Source organism: Opisthocomus hoazin, chromosome 2 (genome assembly GCF_030867145.1).
Source record: "Opisthocomus hoazin isolate bOpiHoa1 chromosome 2, bOpiHoa1.hap1, whole genome shotgun sequence".
NCBI classification, from domain to species: Eukaryota; Metazoa; Chordata; class Aves; order Opisthocomiformes; family Opisthocomidae; genus Opisthocomus; species Opisthocomus hoazin.
This window is the reverse complement of record NC_134415.1, coordinates 79,300,553-79,320,762: the sequence shown is the minus strand read 5'-3', so window position 1 is coordinate 79,320,762 and position 20,210 is coordinate 79,300,553. Positions and strand designations below refer to the sequence as shown.

General features: G+C 41.8%; 1 protein-coding gene across 1 annotated transcript in view; it reads left to right on the top strand.

The window, feature by feature from the left end:
- CCDC162 (coiled-coil domain containing 162) overlaps positions 1–8,180 on the top strand; it is an 80,740-nt gene extending 72,560 nt beyond the window's left edge. Inside the window, exons 24-28 of the mRNA XM_075414245.1 lie at positions 1,062–1,208; positions 1,379–1,432; positions 5,370–5,522; positions 5,867–5,932; positions 8,143–8,180. Coding sequence (XP_075270360.1) covers positions 1,062–1,208; positions 1,379–1,432; positions 5,370–5,522; positions 5,867–5,908 — 396 coding nt within the window. The 3' untranslated portion in view covers positions 5,909–5,932; positions 8,143–8,180. The remainder of the gene's footprint in view (positions 1–1,061; positions 1,209–1,378; positions 1,433–5,369; positions 5,523–5,866; positions 5,933–8,142) is intronic.
- The last annotated feature ends 12,030 nt before the right edge of the window (positions 8,181–20,210 follow it).

Here is a 20,210-nt window from a genome sequence, read left to right as displayed (position 1 = left end):
AACATTTTAGGAAAGCTGAGAAACCCTAAGCTATGAAGCAAACCCAGTGTCAAATCCCAGGGATTACTGAAGGATCAATATGTTGTGACAGTGATAGCCACTGATGTGTAGTTTTATTCTGTTTTTTGGTTTTTTGTCTTTTTTTTTCCTCTCTGCTCCTGCAGAGCTCTAGAAACACAGGGTAATGCAAGAAAATTTCTCAGTTGTACGACCACAGATAGTTGAAACATTTGTTCAAAGCTGATGGAAAACTACCAAGAATCAGATACAGAGGTACATATTCTGCATTTCTATCTAAGCAACAGCTAAATTATGTTTACAGCTTTACTTATTAAAGCTCTTGTCAATCAGTGACCTAAAAGAGAAACACATTTCTGAAGCTTATGAGCATAGCTTCAGATTATGTTGGTTTGTAATAGCAGCGTTGGCAGCAAACTTGTGTATTGCCCTACTGCCTTCTGACAGGTTTATTTCAGCTCTCAGGACTGTAATAATGTGAAGATGAGTTAGGGCTGGAGGTTTATATGCAACCGCAGTGCAGGATTGCAGGACTTTCACAGCTTCAGGAGTGGGAACTCCTCTTCCTGAGTCATTGCTAGATCAAAGATCCAGCACGATGCTATGTAGTGGTTTTACGGGGTTTTTTTCAGTGAAATTCCAAGAAAATATTTATGAAAATATGACCAGTTCTGGTTAAAAACCTGAAGATATATTTTTGAGAGAAGGGTTGTTGGGGCCCAACTGTAATCCAGGCGGTTTCTGGGCTGGTGATTGAATTTCTCTACCGAAAATTCTCTTTTAGCTTCAGATGGAAAAAAAATCCTTTATATAGTTGCAGCTAGAACCAGTCAAAAAACTGACAAATCTGTTTTCCATTAGTTCAGTGAAACTGTAGATTGGACAAAAACATTTACATCGAATAATTTTAATTTTGCTTCGTTTTGAGATTGCAGAAGCATTTTATTTACAGTAAGGCGACCATGTTTCATTTTGACGTGTGCTGTCTATAGCAACTCTTGTGGCTCAGGCCATCTGCAAGGTTTTTTATTTTGTTTTCCTAGGTTACTTTTAAAAAAAGCCATTTTCAACAGTGTCTCACCATACTGGGCGATGACATCACGGCCAGAGAACGCAGCAACTTTGAGACCTACTCCATGTTTTATGAAAATGTTCTCCAGCAGCATTGTTTACTTTACCAGAAAGAACAAGTATGCTCAGAGCATTGATTCTACTCTTTGAGAACTGGGGAAGGTGGTTTCTTTGGGTGGGAGGCTGTTGCTAAGTCAAAAATAAAGTCAAGCTGTCAGGCTGGGAAGTTGTTGCAGTGGAGCTGGGCTACACAAGCATAGTCACCGTGCATCTCTGTGCTTTGCTTCAGGATCTGCACGCAGTGGAAGGAGGTGGCAACCAAAGCGATATGCCTCTGATGCAGGTTGGTGATGGTGGTCTGTCAGTTGGTAGTACCTAGTGGTTCCTTTGGAACAGAGCCCCGCTGTGCAGACACATGGTGACAGCCTTTGAGAAGAAAGGTGGGGGGGGGGGGCTCTGGGGCTGCTATTTCTGTGCTCAGCGCCAGAAGGACTTGTAAAACCAAGATAACCTGAAGGCAAATGTAGTGGCCTGCTGTTCTCTGGTTCGTGTTCACAATGGATTATAGACTGGTAACCTTCTAACTTCAACTTCTACTTACGGGTCTCTTCCTTTACAAGGCATTTTCTCAGAGCAATTCAATCCTGTGCACTGACTGAGACAGACAGAACACAGAAGTGGGTCAGGCATGTAAGCCATACGGCAGTGTAGGTACCAGGTATCACAGAATCACAGAATGTTTGGGGTTGGAAGGGACCTCTGTGGGTCATCTAGTCCAACCCCCCTGCCGAAGCAGGGTCACCTACAGCAGGCTGCACAGGACCTTGTCCAGGCGGGTCTTGAATATCTACAGAGAAGGAGACTCCACAACCTCCCTGGGCAGCCTGTTCCAGTGCTCCGTCACCCTCAGAGTGAAGAAGTTCTTCCTCATGTTCAGGTGGAACTTCCTATGCTTCAGTTTGTGCCTGTTGCCCCTTGTCCTGTCTCTGGGCACCACTGAAAAGAGTATGCTGCATAACCAGCTCTTCTTAAGTTCTGAGTACTTGGCTTTGGAGCTTCAGCTGTGTTTTTTAGGATAGCTGGTATGTGTGGGTGGATTTTTCTAAAGAAGTAAACCCAGCCAGTAAATGAGAAATGCTATCTTGTGGAATCATGCAATATCCATGTAATCTATTAGCTGACTTGGAGGCTTGGTTCCACCACTACAAACTGCACGGCTAGAGGCATATCAGCTTCTACAGAAACCTACACTAGGGAGAAGGCTGCTTGGCTTTTGGGGATGTTTGCACAGCAGTGTTAGAACACCTGCATTTTGGATTTCATTTCTGGGCTCCTTTTCTCATCTGTCCTCATCACTGACTACAAGATTTCAGTTCTTGTCTGGGCTTCTTATCAGTTTCTTGCCCTACTTTCTCATGCTTTGTCCATTTTTTTGCCCCTATATCCTTTTCTGTAGTGTCATCAGCAACCTCCCTTATTCCCTGATTTCACTGTCGTGTCTGTATGTTTGGGAAGGCTGGAGCAACAGAGAAAATGAGAAACACGTGTGAGGTTTCAGCTGGGTGGAAAGATACAGGAGAAGGCAGTAGGACTTTCCTGAATCTTGTGGGCAGTGGAGCCTCGCCCCTCCTCCACTTTGCTAGCCCATCACCACCAAACCCCTGTCTCATCTGCCGCTTCATTCAAGTACAACACAGCTCACCCCTTGTGACCGGCCACCCTGGGCAGCTGCCTACTGCCTCTGGGCTCTGCTTCAAACTCACAAGAGAATTCCTGCACCCAGCTCCACTTCTTACTAGCGTAAAGCAATCAACAGAGGCTATTGCAAGTCTGAAGAGCAAGCTCAGATGCTCAGTGGAGGTGTTAGAAACCAAGGTCCAGTGCAGCCTGCTGTAGGTGACCCTGCTTCGGCAGGGAGGTTGGACTAGATGACCCCCAGAGGTCCCTTCCAACCCCGAACATTCTGTGATTCCGTGATTCTATTCTGTGAACCACATGGGCTGGTTTTATTTCTCCAACAAAGTCTTAGGATTTGACCAACTTTTTGCTGCTTTTACAAAAAAAGACAAAATAGAGGAAATAATGTTGTTCTGAATAAAGATCACCAGAATTTTTCAGCAGGGCTAAAATCCATGTATTTTTCCCCAATATTCATTTTCAGAAGTCTCTCAGTAATGTTTGCTGTACAACAAAAAGTTGACACAGAAAATTTCAATGAGAATTCAGTGAAGTTATTACCATTTACTGCTTACATCTGGCATGTGGAGGTGCCAAGCAGCCTTGAAAGCAGACTGTGCAGTTGGCTGTGCCTACAGTCTGCAGTTGTGCCTATTTCTTATCTGAACAACATAATATGCTAAGAATGATTTTTAGCTTTCCTCCATTGTGTTCATCTGGTTGCAAATGCTCTTTGGTGGTATGAAAATGACCAAACCTGTGACCAAACCTAAATACCTAGCAATGACCTACCCATGTGAAATTTAAATTCTGTCATTTACATCTGTTTAAGTTCTATCATGTACCTTCCTGTTTGTGTTGATGCCCTTCCTGAGGGTGTGTTAATTGTCACATATCAACAAATGGAACCCATAATTGTTTTTATTATGTAATAAATGGTCTGTATGTACAAGCTTATCAGCAGACAACATATTTACTCCTATAAATGCATTATCTCACAGCTTACTGGACAAAGCCTGGTCACAACTCTTCTGACTTTCTCTCTGGAGGCAGGGGAGATTATGCTCTGGGAGGCCAGGCTCACTGACACAGCACAGCCATACACAGCACCTACTCTGAAATTCATATTCCCTAATCCTGCTCCTCAGTGTTTCTGCTCCTCTGTCCTCTGCACACATTTCCTTCTATCAGTTCTCATACCTATTAACGCAGAGATCTTTCTTTCCTGATGACCAGAAACAGACATTTTAAGGTTATATGTGAAACTTACGCATTTGGCCCCTTCAAATATTGGTCATGAACCGCCACAATTCTTCCTACTGTTTTAGGGAAGAAATGTTTCTAAAACCAACAGAGAAGTACAAATTGGATTATTCCATATCACCAGTAGATTATTTTCATCAGACCACTCAGTTAGGAAGACATGCTTGCTCTACTTAATTAGGCATCACACAACGTATTCAGAGCTCTGGATGGTTTACTGCTAGGCTATGGGCTTTGCTCATCCCTAGCTTTGCTCATTCACCTCTCTGCTGTGACAGATTGTGAAGCTGTGCCATGGGATGATTATGCAAATAACAGCTCTCAGAGCCCAGCTCGCTGACTTAGAGGAAGAAAATCTTGGTCTCAAAGAGAAGATTAGAACAGAAGTACGGGATGAATATGAATCATTAGTGTGGAACCTATTTGTGACTTGTGTCCATCTAAATGTAGGTACAGAAGAAGAGGGGTTACTCAATCAGTCTTTTTTGTGCTGCTGTATAATTTGCCAACAAGTGTAGCACTCAAAGGAAAAAATGGCTTCAGTGTGCCAGGTGGGTGAATGGGTGAATCATTTATCTCCTGCTGCTAGAAGCATCTTGTAAAAACATCTGGTAGAAGAATAGTGTACCTTTTCCAAGAGATGAGGCATATTCTCGATGGAACAGGTACCACATTAGAGAGAGTGATGGAAGCTCTTTTTAGTTACCATGGAGGGAACTTTTTGGATATAATAGTACAGTTTGTAATATTCTGCACTATTTTTCTTGGAAATTTCATGTCTACCACATAATTGTATTGCTCCCTCTAACAATGCCTTTGCTTTCATGTAGTCCACTGATTTCTTCAGGGTGACATATGTCATTACTTACAAAAATAAGATGCCCCAATCTAGCCTCTAAAAACTGGCCTGATTGTGACCGTGTGTGTTATAGAGCAACTACCTGCATCAGACCCCCAGGATTTTGATTGATGTTCCACGAGCCCATTAATGTCTGTGTCCAGGGCAATAGTGACTTGAGGAACATTGTGATTTCTTTTGCAATCCTGAGGGTGAGTCCAGTTTTCACCAGAAAGCCTATTTTTTCACCACAGTGCTGCTACTTCCATTAAATACATACATCCCAGGATAGCCAACAGTAAATGATACAATTGAAATTCCACTTTTTGTAGTGTCTGGATGCAAGAAGAATGTTGCTCTGTCTTCCTGTTACATTGATTCTAGGAAAATAATTAGGAAAAAAGACCACCTGGTTGTAGTTGAGAGACTTCTGAAATCTTCTGAATGTTGCTTTCCAATATGCGCACACTTCATCTCTTGTGGGTTCTGTTTGTAATTGCAGGGAAAATTGGATGTCTATCGCCTTAGCATTGAGCAACAAGTGTTTGAAATCATCAGTGACGTGAGAAGAGAAGGAGTTGACAGCATAATTGATCTGAAGAAAAAGTTTGGCTCCACTAAAGATAATGGTCACTTGAAAGAACATTTGTCTAAAGTAAGGAAATACATATCTGCGTCAGTAAATAAACACAAGGATAATATCCTGGTTAGGCTTGCTGAAGATGGCTTAAGTTATTGCACGCTATCTGAGACATCGCTTGGGTGAAGAGCATGGAGGTGGTCCATTACTGCACTCTGTTAATGGCTAATCATTTGTCAGGCTGTCATGAGTCAATCATCTTTGACTGCGTGTTTATGCTCCAAGTGCAGAAATTTTGGCCCAAACCCAGCCCTTAGACCCTGAATAACTGCATGTGTTTAAACTGAATTTGGTGCTAAACTTAGGAACCCTGCTTTTAATCTGTTCTGAGTGAAACTAACATCATGATTTCTACACAGGTGAACATCAGAGAGATTGAACTTGGACCTGAAGAAGTATAAATGTGAACTCACATTCAACCATAGGTCAGCATTGTCATGTGTTGTCATTGTCCCTTTCTTGGGTGGGGGAAAGAGCATGTGATGTTTCTGTGACCATGATAAATGTATTGATGGGAGTTCTAGCTTCCTGTCCTGCAAGCTGGTCATATAAAAGAACGGGGACAGAATCCTTTTTTCCACTTGGGGTTACTTAGAACCAAAAATATATTCAGCTTTATGTTTTTAAAAAGTGCTCCCAAAACTGATGTTCTGGGAGTTATAAGCTGAGGCTGGAAAGTAATTGCCAGGCTACAACTTCTAAATCAATCCCTTTTCTAGTCAAACATAATCCTCCTCAGCAAAGTTCAATTTGTACCAAAATTATGGTAGTCAGTCAGCGAATACAAATGAGATCGGACGGATAATGGCTAAATACTTCCGTCTGAAGCAAATATGCCTGCAGATCTCTCCAGCAGAGAAGCTCGCGAAGCAGGATATAACTGCAATGCCAACAGAGTGAGAAGGGCTTTCAACACCCCCAGTTAATCTGGGGGCTAGGGACACCCAGAAGTAAATGAGGAACCAGTGGAACTAGAAGACATCTGTGTGTGACAAGGCTGCAGGGAGACTCTCACACCCCGTCTTGGAAAGGACAGTGTGCAGAGGCAGCGAACAAGGAGAGCGGGGAGCCCATGTGCAGTCAAAGGGCTGCGGGTTGAGCAGAGTCACAAGAACGTGGTGGGCTAGTGTATACCAGGGTCGTGGGTGGTTACAGGGTGTTTAAGAAGGATCAGCAGGGAAGAAGAGGAGCGAGAATTGCACTCTGTGTAAGGAGTTCATTCCCCACGCAGAGGCTGTGTATGAATGTGGAGATGTACTACTGAAAGCCTCTGAGTCAAGGTCAGAGGAGGGAGGATCGTTAGTGATGATTAATGACCGTGGTGGGGAATCTGTTAGAGACTGCCTGATCAAGAGAATAAATTCGATGGGTCTGCCTATGGAGGGCCAAGAAAAGTGGTTTTAATTTGAGGTCATGGTGTTCATGGAGGTTTTATCCATCTGGAAAACTACTGAAAGGGGAACACAGCATTGTAAAAGGCTAGGCAGTTCCTAGACAGCATCAGTGATAATATCCTAAAAGCAAATGCTAGAGGAGTCAACCATGGTAAATTCCTAATTCTGCTGCCCACAAACAGGGAAAAACTGGTGGTGAGTGTCATCTGAGGCTGCAGTGACTATGAAACCATTTCAAGACCAGGAAAAAGGCTGCAAAAATGTGCTGCAGAGCTAGGATTGAGACTTCAGGAGAGTGGACTGTGACTTGTTTAGGGAACTGCTAGGCAGAATCCCTGGGAAACTGCCAAGAGGGTAAAAGTGCCAAGGAAAGCTGGTTAATTTTTAATGAAAACTTAAAGAGATTTCAGAACCAACTACCCTGTTATGGAAGAAGACCAAGGAGTTTAGCAGAAACTTGGCCTTGCTTGCCTTAGCAAGGAGCTTCTTAAAGGACTCAAACACAAAGACTGCCAGTAGTGAAAACATGACCAGGCAACAAAGGTAGAGTATCAGAGTTCAGATTCACAGTGATGAAATTAGGAAGGCCAAAGCCTGGCAGGAGATAAAACTAATACGGGACACAAAGGGTAAGAAGGTGTGTTGACACTGAATGGTAGAGCTTCTGTGCAGAGACACCTCTGACAGGAGAGCCAGGACCTCCAGCAGTCCTCTGAAACCCTTGTTTCTATGATTTTTGCATTATGAAACTGCTTTCCTCTGCCTTAAGAAGAGTTTTCAGGAGGAAGTCTTCTATTTTGAACAAAGAAGATGAAAACCTGATGACTACACTTTTCATGAATCCATGAATTTTGTTCTTATTAAGGACACTGTAATTAGGGTGAACCAGGTTACTGAATATGGTATGAACCAGAATCCCCATTTGGCGTAACAGTGTTTATCACCACTAACAGTGTTTCATTTCGGAGGGGTTTGCCTGCTTGCTCTTTTGGATTAAATTTCTTCCATTTTTCTTCCCAGTTTCTGGGCAATGTTCACATTTCCTGTTTCCCTGGAGACACAGTAGTAGAAATTTATGGCCGAAGGCTGCACTGTTTCAAACTGCAAAGTTTGAGCGTTTGAAAATTAAAATGAAATACAAATAGTTGCACGCTTTTACAACTGTGTTTACTTCCAAACCACACAATTCTTCCTAGGGAAATTAATCTTTGCAGGTCTACTCTTACCAACATCATCTTTAGCAGGAACAGCTGCAGCTCTTGCGGGACGAAAATATCAGGCTAAAGACGCTGGTTTGTAAGCTAAAGGCTCTGAACTGTTGGAAGCAAACCACTCAGAAGGCACAGCTCTCTGCAAAGCTTAGAGATGCTGAGAAGGTGATATTTCCCTACCATTTCATTTGTTATTAGTGTCTGATTTTCTGCAAAACTAATGGTCAGATTGGGCAGGCTCACTGTTACTCAGCAAGTCTGTAGGATCTCATGGCAACTGCAGATTTTAGGTGAAAATTCTGAACTTCATCTTCTGTATTATGGGTATAAGGGTGGTCTTCAAATGTGGAGCATGAAACAAATCCCTGATGGCCGCTTGAAGCAAGAGTCTAAGAAGTATGAATAGCCTTAAGTATTCTTAATTCTGTTGTTGACTCAGAAGACTAATTATGATATTGTATTAAAATTGTGATTGTTTCACGAGTGACCAAACATATGAAAAAGAAGACAGGCAGACATGAAGTGAAAATTAACTAGACTGCTGGCTTGGGAAGTGACTGAGGTGTTTTGGTTTTTTTTGTTTTGTTTTTTAAATTGCTATCTGCTAAAACAAAGCAGAACACAGCATGAGGTTTATAAATTTAATTACAGAAATACAAGATGAAGCACAAAAATGACTAAATTAAACTACAGTGAAGATGGATGGAAAGAAAAGCGCCTCACTGCTTTAAATGAGGCTGATTAGAATGGAACAAACAGGTTATTGATTGTTACGTAGGTTAATTAGCTGCACATGTCAAACAAAGGAAAGGCAGAATGGATCATATTTGTTAACTTAGAAAGAACGAAAACAAAATGGGTTTTGTGTGCATGTTAATTTTAAACCCAAATAAAACTGGATGTGCATATATTCATTTCAGTTATATCAGGGAGATGCTAAATCATTAGAATATTTTATTAAACAGATCAGTCAAAGATGGATTGAGTTATTGCAAATTTGTGGATTTAAATAAGAAATAAGAGCTATCTTCACAGGATTTAAAAGAAAAGTTTGAACCTGAGAAAAATAAATGGGAAAATTTGGCTTTTTTAAATTAGAAACTAGCTCATCTTGTTCAGACAGAGCTTTCTTGTGTCTGACTGGAGTAATCCTGAAGAGCAAAGAACTTCCACTGTATTTCAGTGTCCTCCACTCCAAGTGCAGAGGATCGTGAGCCTCGCTTTTTCCAGTTTAAATGGCTGGGAAAGGAGAGGGGGCTGCTAAATTGGTGCCTGACATAGTAACATGTATATATGAGTTTACGTTTGTGTTTAAAACAAACAAAAAGACCCTGCCCAAAAGCAAAACAAGCTTCCTCACACACTTTTTTACTTTAGTGATAATGAAGGAATAAACAGATTGGTAGATGGACAGGTCTTTCTAATTCATAAGAAAGATCAAGTTTCGCATTGCTCTGAGCTTGTTTGAACACAAGAACTTGAATTGTTGACATGTAAATATAATTAAAGATGTGCAGTTGTACCCATATGAAAAATTATCTTGCGTTTTCCCCTTCAGAGGACTCCTCTTGTCCATCCTGTTCCCCATTTTGCCTTAAAAAAAGGTCCAGCCTTTATTGGAGAGTAGGAACAATTCAATTTCACTTTACTAAAAATCTCCAAGAGATTTACCTTTCAAGAAACCCACTGCTATCTAAAAGCGAGAAAATCACTGCTCTCGTTCTTGTTTCTGTTCTGTACTTTCTGTTTACAGGAAGCTCTTCAAAACAAAAAACTGTCTGAATGCTAAGATGATGGCAGAACAAGAGGTGACTTCGTTTCAGGGCCAGCTCATGTCTGTAAGGAAAGCTCTTGCAAAATCTCAGGCAGACAATGACAAGCCAAAGAAACAGCTACATAAACAGGTCTCTGAATTCAACAGGTCCTGATTCATCAGTGCATCAAGCTGAATTCTCCTTTTCATCTCACTTGCCTTATGAGGATTTTGCCTACTGTTATTCTAGGAGAGAAATGGATTCAAAACTAACTGCACAATACAGTTACTGGAGCTGGAGGTGTACTTTATGGCACTGAAACAAGGTGTAAGTCTGAGTGTTTTCACCATTGCAGCTAGAGAGAACCAGGGAAAAATCTGTAGCATCTCGGATAAAGTTTGAGTCGAGTACCAAAATGACAGCTACAGGCACTTCATTTATGTATGCCATCAACAGTGCTGGATGTGTGAGTAAAAGACAGTATTTTATCCCACAGATAAAAAAAAAATTAAACTACAGATCTTGAGGCTATTAGTCTTCCATACAATTGTTAAATTTCAAGGAAACATTCAGATATGTTGCCATTAAATCCAGAACAAATTCATTGCATGTTTTTTTCCATGGGTATCACTGCCAGAGCAAGCTCCCTTTCACTTCCACAGATGGCTACACATCCTAAAATGGCCCATTCCTCAAAGTCAAACTGAACAGCACATCATTCACTTGCAATATACTTAATGCCAAGCAACATGATTGTATGGAAAATAAGTCTTGTCAAACCAGCCTCATTTCATTCTGCTGATAAGATTACAAGTTAGATAGATAAATATAATGCTAGAGTTGTAATACATATTTGGAAGGGCCTTGTAATATCTGGGTTAGTAGTACATAACTTTTGTATTTTAAATTTTACTATTACACAATATCAATAAAAATACTAAATGGATTGAGAGCTAGATCTTTTGACATATAAAACCGCATTATTTTCATTAAATGTAGATGGTTTCTGATGGATTTCTACAGCGGTTGGTAGCAGAACTATTAGTGTTCAATATGTTTGTCAGTGGCTTGGAAATAAACATAAAATTATAGATTATGAAATTTACCAATGACTTATTTGGGGAGGAATGTTAGTGAATTTGATAAGGCACATTTAGTGAATAACCATATGGGCAGAGCAGGAGTACAGAATCATACAGATAGCTCGGCAACTTGGTTATCCCTCCGAGACGTGCTGCAGTGCCTGAGCAGGTGAATGTCGAGAAGAAAGCAGGACTCCTACAGAACAGGGCGAAGGCAACCCTGGACAGGACAGGTGTCGTGACAGACAGATGACTGGCCATGTAGGGCGGCACTGGAAAGGATGGATGCTGCAAGCTTTTAGTTTACAAAAGTGCATTTACTGCAGATAGATACATTAAAAATGGGTTTGTAGCTCAACACACTGAAATACCGCCGCTGGTTCCAGGATGTACTACTTTAACAAGATGAAAAAAATAAAGAGAGGGTGCAGAGAAGAGTTACGAAAATTATTTGAGGGCTGCAGGAAATGCTTTCTCGCAGAGGGCTCTTGAAAGGCTCAATCTGTTATGCTTATCTGAGAGTGACTTGGTTACAGTCTACAGATATTTTTGTTGGGAGAGAACAGCAGGGTTCGTAAGGAAAGGTATAACAAGAGGCGGTACCTGGAAGTTGAGGCCAGACAAACTGAAAATGGGAAATGAGAAACAAAGTTTTCAAAATGTGATTAACCATGGAAATGACAAAATGTTTGACTGAGTATCTCCAAGTCCAGACCGGATGTCTTTCTGGGAAATACAGTTTAGCCAAACCAGCTTGCTCATTCCAGTACAAAGGTAACTGAGGTAAATGTGATATTAAAAAGTCACATTTGACGGCTCAACTGCTCCATTCTGAGCTTACCAGTCTATGAAACTCCAACCTTAGTACAGCTTAGAGAGCTCCCTAATGGAAAATGTTTGAGCTATGACTGCTTTTAGCTATTTGTGTTCAGATTTTTCACCAGCGTGGAGTTGCCTTTGGCTGATAATTGGTTTTCCTCACTGGCAAGCTGTCAATGCACTTCCAAAAGACCCACTGCATCTACCATCTTTCTAGCAGCTGGTTTTGTTGTTGTTGTTGGTTTTGTTTTTCTTTGGTTACTGATACCAGCTTCTGGTTCTTCCCCTCAGTTTCTTTCCTTGGTACACATTGCGGTGATGGTGTTCACAGATAGCAGACTCCATTCCCCAACCCTGCGCTGTACAGGAGGGTTTGACCTGATATGTGTGGCTTGCAATACCAGTGCATTCAGTTGTGGTAGCCATACTTACTGGCTGTCTCTGCAAACCGTGTATAAACAGCAACATTTCAGAAAGCTGCACTCATTTTCCCCCTCTTTTTCCTTGTTTATACGTTGCTCTAAAAACAAGTTCCACATGCAGACCAGAGGCTGGTTGTAGAAAGCAAATTACAGCAGACTGAGGAAATTGGAAGCAACTGCCTTGCTGTTTATTTGCAATTGAATGAGTTCTACACATGCATGTTGGTTTGAGGCTTCTCTCTCTAACCAGCAATGATGTAAATACAGCATTCTGTTCCCCATCCCCCTTACCCTTCCCTTGCACTCCCCTTTCCCACAACCCATATCTTCTTTTGGGTTTAGGTCTGACTGTGGACCTTCCATACAAACATAGGATAACTCAGATTTGTTTACCAACATTTCATTATCTTCAGTACCAAGCCATGTCGGATTGGGGCTCTCCTCATTCACCTCAGCTGGGCATGACATCTGAGGACTGGTCGTCAGGGTTTAAAAGGAAATCTAAAAAGGTGTGCATGGGAACTGGGGGAAAGTAATTCAAGTCTGAAGCTTTCATGATTGCCTGTTGTAGGAACAAGTGTTGTTGGAAGTAGTACAGAGGAAGGCACAAGAAGCAAAGAAGAGACAAATAGTGCAATAAAAGCTGAAAACACAGAGAAGATGCTTGAAGAGATGGAAGAAAAAGAGTAGAGTGAAATGCTTAACCAAGGAAGCAGAAAAATCTTCTAAAATGTGCCATCTTCATCAAAAAGGGGTCAAAAAAGAAATGCAGCAGGTAAACTCATAAGGTGGACTTAAAAAATAGAAACAGTAGCATTTCTGGGGAGATGTCTCAAGTTTTAACACTGTCTGACCACATCTGAGTGTATCCCTTCCAGCATTTGAGCTTCACAGAGCTTCACTGTAGCCCTCTGAGTGCTCTGGACTTGCAGCATGAGCCTTGGCACTCTGCTCGGCCCTCCCTGCCTGTTGGGGGCTCAGGGTCATGTTCCATGTTTCGGTGGCATCTGGTGGTTTTGATGCTTCGCAGGACCTTACTGTTGAGCCTGGTTCAGTATCTTTGCTCTAGAAAGTGAGTATTAGTCTCCTTATTTGAGAGGTAAACCGCCTGAGAGTTTGTTGAAGGTGATGGTTCAGCAGGAATGGGTGTGCAGTGCTCGACAGAACACGCTTGTGCCCCTGGGGAGGGGGTGGTGGTCAGGGGGTACAGCAGCTAGAGCAGCAAGCGGCTGGGCTCTGGAGGCTTTGGCCAGCCGTGCATCCCCCATTGGGATGTCCCTCGGCAGTGTGCCCAGGTGGGGCTTTGCTACCTTGCTGCAGAGCTGACAGACTGCTGTCCTTTTGCTTTAGCTACTCTGCATTTGACGTAAACCCTCTGCCCTTTTCCCTGTTTCACGTACATTACACCGCTCTTTCCCAAATCCTGGACTACCAAGTATCGGGAAGGGAACTGCTTTAATCCTGTCTCGCCACAGAAATGGTATTAATTTTCACTAAACCGATGCCATTGTAATGAACTGATGTATTGAGTTTAAACTGGTTACTGCATTGCTAACCATCGGTTTTGTGTAACCGAGTAACCAGATCCACTTTTAAGATTCTCTTCCTGTAAAAGACATTTAACTACTTCAATTTAAAAACTGATTTGTCCAAGCAAATACAATCTCTGTGTTTAGCACAGTTGGTAGAGTGGGCTCTGGGCTGTGAAATGTGCAGTGATTCTTTTGTAGCCTGCAGAACAAAATATTGTTTGGAAACCACTCGATTAGACTTTAAGTAGAAGAATCCATCTACTGACTGACAGCTTTGCTGCCACTGAAGTCTCCTTGCCCCTGCCTTGTTGGTCTGGAGAAAAAAAAGCTTTGTAAAGGCATCTGAACGCCTCTCCTGTAACCAAGCAAAGTATATTCTGTCTTCAGTCTCCTAAAGCATCAAGGTGAAAGCATGGGCTGTTTGTTTTCCAGAGTCAGGATGACAAACGCCATTCTGCTGGGAATAATTTCTCAGGTTGCTGGCATGTTTTCTAACCAAAATCACACGAGAGACTTTTACAAGCCCAGGTGGTTGGTGCAGGCACAGAAGACCACTGATTTCATTGGTATCTGTCTTTGGGGCTTGGAACTGGTTTGCTATGTTTACAAAATAACCCTTTAAGAGATCAGAGATGTCAACATCTGGATCAGCCTGTAAGAAGAGCAGGAAGGAAAATGGCAACTGCAGTGTGGAGGCTTTTATTGCCACACAACAGTTCCAGCTGCAGCTAGCACCTACGTGGTCATTAACGCTAACAAACTCTGTGTTTAAAATAGGTAGCAAATTACCGAGTCTGTGTGAGAGATGAGGGAAGAGCTGCTGTGTTTTCCACACACTTCTGACCTGAAAATGGAGGCAGGGTCTTGTCTAATTAGGGTTACATGCAAAGCACAGTGAGAAAAGGCCTCTCTATTGTTTTTATCTTCCTCCAGCAATGCCTGAAATGCAGATTCTTATTACACAATAATGAGAAAGTCAATTTGTGCCATTTGTGCTGTATTTTTGCATTCAGAGGGATTATGGATATATTTAGCAAAGCTGTAATTATGGATTATTTCAACCAGCAAGAAGTGATGGCCTCTCATTCACAAGAGCGCACAGGGCAACAACATCTTTTCATCTAAATCTAGGCCCCCGCTTCGAGGCAGAGCTGTCAGATGATGAGTTTTTGTTGCTGCCATTAATCCTTTTACCTTTTAGATAAGAAGCCAGTTAACCCAAGAGTGCAGTTTAAAATGGGAAGCCTTCCAGCAGGCTGATGAACTGCAGCATCAACTTTATGACCTGGAAGCTGCAGTTTGCCAGAGGAATGCGACTGCAGGTAAAGACAGGTTGTGTGTCACAACCCGCTTTCTTGGGGAAGTAAGTTTTATGAGCTATGTGTCTGTGTCTCTGAATCCCTCCTTAACCTCTGAGGTAACAGGCAACTTAAGCTAAGTATGGAAGAGAAGACCTCCTCTCTAATGAAAGCATTTAGGTAGAAGAGAAAGACCTAAAACAGTCTTGGGGGAAAGTCAGACAACTCAAATGCCACATGGCTTCTTACAACGCAGCTGCTCAAGCAGCACAAGAAACACTGACTCTGAAGTTAGTAACTTTAAACCATAACTTGTGCAGTCTTTTGCTTTGTAGGGATATCACAGGAAATATGAGGGGAGCAGCGTTCAGGGGAGGAGGCAATTAGGAAACAAAGGTTCCCAACTGGTAGCAAATCAGGCTTCACTAGTGGCTCTGGTCTTGGAACAGCTCACTTGCAAATCAGGTGGGGCAGCCAAAGCAGACCATGCCCCTGTAATTCGGTTAGATACATGCCTATGATTGCATGTATCTTTAGAGGATCTCAAAACAGCAGTGAGAGCTTTCTAGCCCTTCATTGAATTAACCTGGAACTTAAACCTTTAACAAAAATCTTTCTTCCCAGCTGTTAGGTAAATTTTTAATGTAATACTTACATAATTCATTTAGATTAAAAAACTGGATTAGGGATTTCTACTCCTACCTGCCTGAAGTTGCTGCTTTTCTCTGTGGTATCAAAATCCTACTGTCAGTCTGACAAACACATGCAGAAAAATTGATGGGTCATACCTAAATTCCTAGTAAATTAAGTAAACAGGAAAAAACTCTATTGATCTTTCAAGATGCATTTCTATGCCATGAAGAACATAAAGTACTACAAATATAGTTGCCTTCAGCAGGAGAACGTTTTTTATTCCTGCCAAAGGAAACTGAGAAATGCTCATTAGCACACTGCTGAAGACAAGACATGAACCAAATGTGGGGAAATAAAGAACAGGGAGTTATATTTATTAATGCACAAATATACTTGGTTTCTCTGACTTAGACCGATCAGCTTCAGGGGAAAAGCTGGTGCAAACCTTGTAAGTCACATTGATGCTACTGAGCACAAGGAAAGCAGCTGTGACAGAATTATTGTTTGGTTTTTTTCCTGCAATAAGTTGCCATTGCTAAACATGATGCAGAGCTGGAAAAATTGGCTGAGGAGCTTGGATTTCTCTATGCTTAACACAGGAGCTCTGTCAAACTATAGACACCTAGTCTGAAATGCGTTAAAATTCTGTAGTATTGCAACTACCTTTTAACCTGTGATTTTTTTTATTCCTATGTCTGTAATAGTAGATGGATGTTGTGAGGTTTGGTGGTGTGGTTTATTGTTTTTTTTTTTTTTTTTTTGTTCCCTTTCAAAAAGGTAGAAGGAAGACTGCAGAGCTGTTGTCCCATAGTACAAGCAGTATAAGAAATTGTTTTCCAGGTAGTAAGTCAATACTAAGTAGCTATCATTTTTGATGCATCCGTACCAGTACTTCTTGCAAGGCAATTCAGACTTGCATCATGTAAAGATGGGACTATTCTATCAATCTGAGCTGCACTCTACCACTAACCTGACTTCAGACCCACAGCATTTGGCCAGACCTATTTGTACACGGGAGGCAACTGTTACTTGCAGTAGCCCTGTTTTGGCTGTAAAGGCGAAGGTGAACCAGTCATGTCAACTCCAGGAACTGCCCACATAGACTAAGACTTCATCCAGTTTCTAAGAACAATCTGTAGATCAGCAGCCTGAGCTGTCTCCTCTGGCCTGTTCTGCACTCCTTCTCCATCTTCACTTTCTCCCCTCTTAAACGCACCCAGCCATGGTCTGTCTCAGTAATGTAAAACAGTTGCTGCAGTTCTTTCCGGATTCACATGATGCTTGTGTAGGCAGCCCTCTCAAGCCCCTGCGCAGGGACGCATGGAGGCTGAACGCAGTCTGACCAGCTGCCAGCTGCTCTCCTGCTGCTTCAGCATCAGGCCAGAGTCCCTCGGACTGAAATAATGCCAGAAACAGCTAAATAATGTGGTCTGAAACATCTTGGACCATATCTGAGAAGGAACACTGTCTCCATTAACAAGTGCAGGGTTACAGCTACACAGCAAAAATATTCTCACCTTTTTACCTAAAGTTAGTGGGAAAGGTTAACATAGGGTTAAAGAGTGGTATAGCAACACCACATTGTGCTTAGGTACAAATTAGGATTAAATCACATTATGGCTGATGGCATGCATAGCATTTGATTCAGCAGGGATTTTTTTAGTGGCTGAAGGGTTGGCGTTAAGTGGCTGCATCTCTGCTTTTCAGAAATCTACAAAGATGAAGACTGGAATTCACTAGGGAATTTAGTGTCACTGGGAACAGATCATGAACACTCATCCAGCCACCCATTTTAACCTTGGCTTTCAACAGGACCAGGACAGAGTTGTGGGGAAAACGGTCACACAGGATGAAGTAGACTTGGGGCGGTGAGAATATCCTGCTTCATTGAGATGTCTCCTGCTGGAGGAATGAATGCTGGTATACTCATTACTGTAAATGCAAAGGGTGCGGGGTGAGCTGCAAAAATTGCAGGTAGTTGCAAATAGTTGCAACTATCTGCAAATAGTTTTTGTTCTACTTTGTGTCAAGATCATCCACGAACCACTTTTTCCAGACTAAGCCACCTATTATTCTATTAGTACTATGCTGAATGTTCACAACTTGTTTTGGGTGGGTTGGTGGTTTGGGGTTTTTTTCCACCCTGACATCCTGCTTAATGGCCAGAAACAACAGCTTTTGCATTTACCCGAGTTTTGCTTTAACTCTGATGTCAGTAACACTCCAGGTTCTGCAGCTCAGGTCCAGAGTAACGAGCTTTCAGCATCCCCCCTCAGCATGGCGATCACCAGCAGCATCCTTTGAATTTTGACCCAAGAGGCAGCAATGGAACAGGAGGAAACATTCAAAGGCCAAAGACAGTAATGGTGGCACTGGTAATAAGCTGATACGGTTGCAAAATTAGCAATTTCTTTGCTAGTTTGTAAGCTGTGATTTGTAAATATACCCAGGCAGGTTTCATCTGGACAGTAAGTCAAATCCCTTTGAAGATTTATTTTTAAGAGCAAAATGACCAGTAAGTATGTATGGCTAGCAAACAGGAGAGAAAAAAAAAAAGTTTCAAATGTTCCAAAAATTGTCTAAGGAAAGGGGACAAGAGGAGGTAGGTAGTTAGAAATGGTCCAGGAAAGACTTCTTTTCTAAGTGCCATGCCATGGTTGGTGATTCTTTTTCTATGTTACTTACGCTTTCAGGTGCCTAGCAGATGGAAGGAGAGAATGCCAGCTAGATTATTACCACATCTAAATGAAAAGTCTCTTCCTACAGTCTTCATGCAGCTGCAGAAACAAAGGCTGGTCCAGAAGTAAACTTCAGTGCGTTTTTAACCAATCCAGGGCATTTTAGAAACTGCCACTGAACTGACAACCATGAAATAAGAGAAGAACAATTTATATACAAATCAAAGAGAGGCATTGATAGTCCCATGCTGTGCATCTGTACTTCAGTGTATTTTGGTGCAGTGCTCAATACCAGCTCCATTTGGTTAATCTGCTCATCCATTTTAGGGACTGGGTGATGCAGACCCTCCCTCTGAGCGAGAGCAGCACTGCATATCCTCCCCTTCACAGACAATGCAGCACAGTACAGAAAAGCAAGGCTATCAGTCAGGCCGCCTTTTATTCTGGTAACCTTGGAACATGGTGGTGCAAACCACAGCTAACTGCTTAGAGCAAAAGCACTGGGTCTGGTGTCTGGGTATTTTTTTTTTTTAACTGCTTTCCTATTGAAACCCCTGACCACCACATCCTGCCCCAGGCAGTGTTCTCACCCCCAGAGGCTGCTGCCTGTACCTTGAACCCTTCATGCCTGTTTAAAGATTAGTCATCAGAAGTGTCAGTGTCTTCACCTTCTCTCCCCTCCGCCTAGAAAGGGGAAGAAGGGCAGCTTCTTGCACAATGCTATATTAACTAGAAAAAAAACCAAAAAAGCACACAAATTTATCTGCATTTTTCTTGCACACACAAAAAAGCTTGTTTTTATAGCCTAGCCAGTAAAGGGCTCAAAGTTGTCTTTCAGAGATGTGTCAAATTGTATTGCAGCTTTTGATGAGTTAGAATACTAACCTATGTGCCTTTTCGCATCATCCACATCCCTGGATGCTTGTAAACATGAATAATCAAGTATCTCAGCACTCTTTATAAAAATAACTAAGACCTAGAATTAAGTTCATGCAGCATTGCATTGGTTAAACACTGAGTAAAGGAACTTAACTTCTATTAGAAATGCTGCAGTATTTAGAGAGAGAATTCCTAGAATAAGGCTGACATCCTTCACCGTTACTGAAACAAACTTTATTTAATTCAAGCTTTCTGCTAGACTCAGAATGAGAAGCCATCAAATGTGATTCTAGCATATTCCAGGAACCAGATGCCCATTTGGAATTAGAACAATATCATCAGTATTAAGCACTTGCACGCCACTGCAGCAGTAAAAAGGAAAGTGCTGTCTCAGTCTAATTCCAGCTTCTTGATAAAATACTCAATTTAATACAGTAAAATTCAAGGATGATTTTCAAATGAATGCTACACCTACAGAAGACTACCTTCAAAGAACAGCAGTAAGACAAGACTGGTACTATAGGGATAAACAACTGTGCACAGGCTTTCGGTGCTGCATTGTAAGAAAAACTTAATTCAGTCCTTGACTGTGTGCAGTAAATAGATGATAGTATGGAAGGCACAGCAATTTTAGGCACATCGGGAAGTTCCAGGTTTCCCCCATTTCCATGCAGCCGATCCAGAAACACTACTAAAGTTTTTGCAATTTCCTATAATATGGGACTGAGTTATGTCAGTACTACCTAGTTTCATTCACTACCCACAAAAGCATCAAGGTTGTGACATGAAACTACTGAGATTACTTCACTTAGAGCTGGTTAACATTTTAGTCAGTCTGCAACTCCAGAACTGCACACCCTCCGTTTCCTTGTTCAAGCATACTGACAGTTCCTCTCTAGCAAATATCCTCCTCTTTCTCATGCAGTCAGGAAAGAAATAAGGCTCAGAGCAATACCTCTTTCATGAAGGTCAAAGATCTTAATGTGAAAAGATGCTACAGT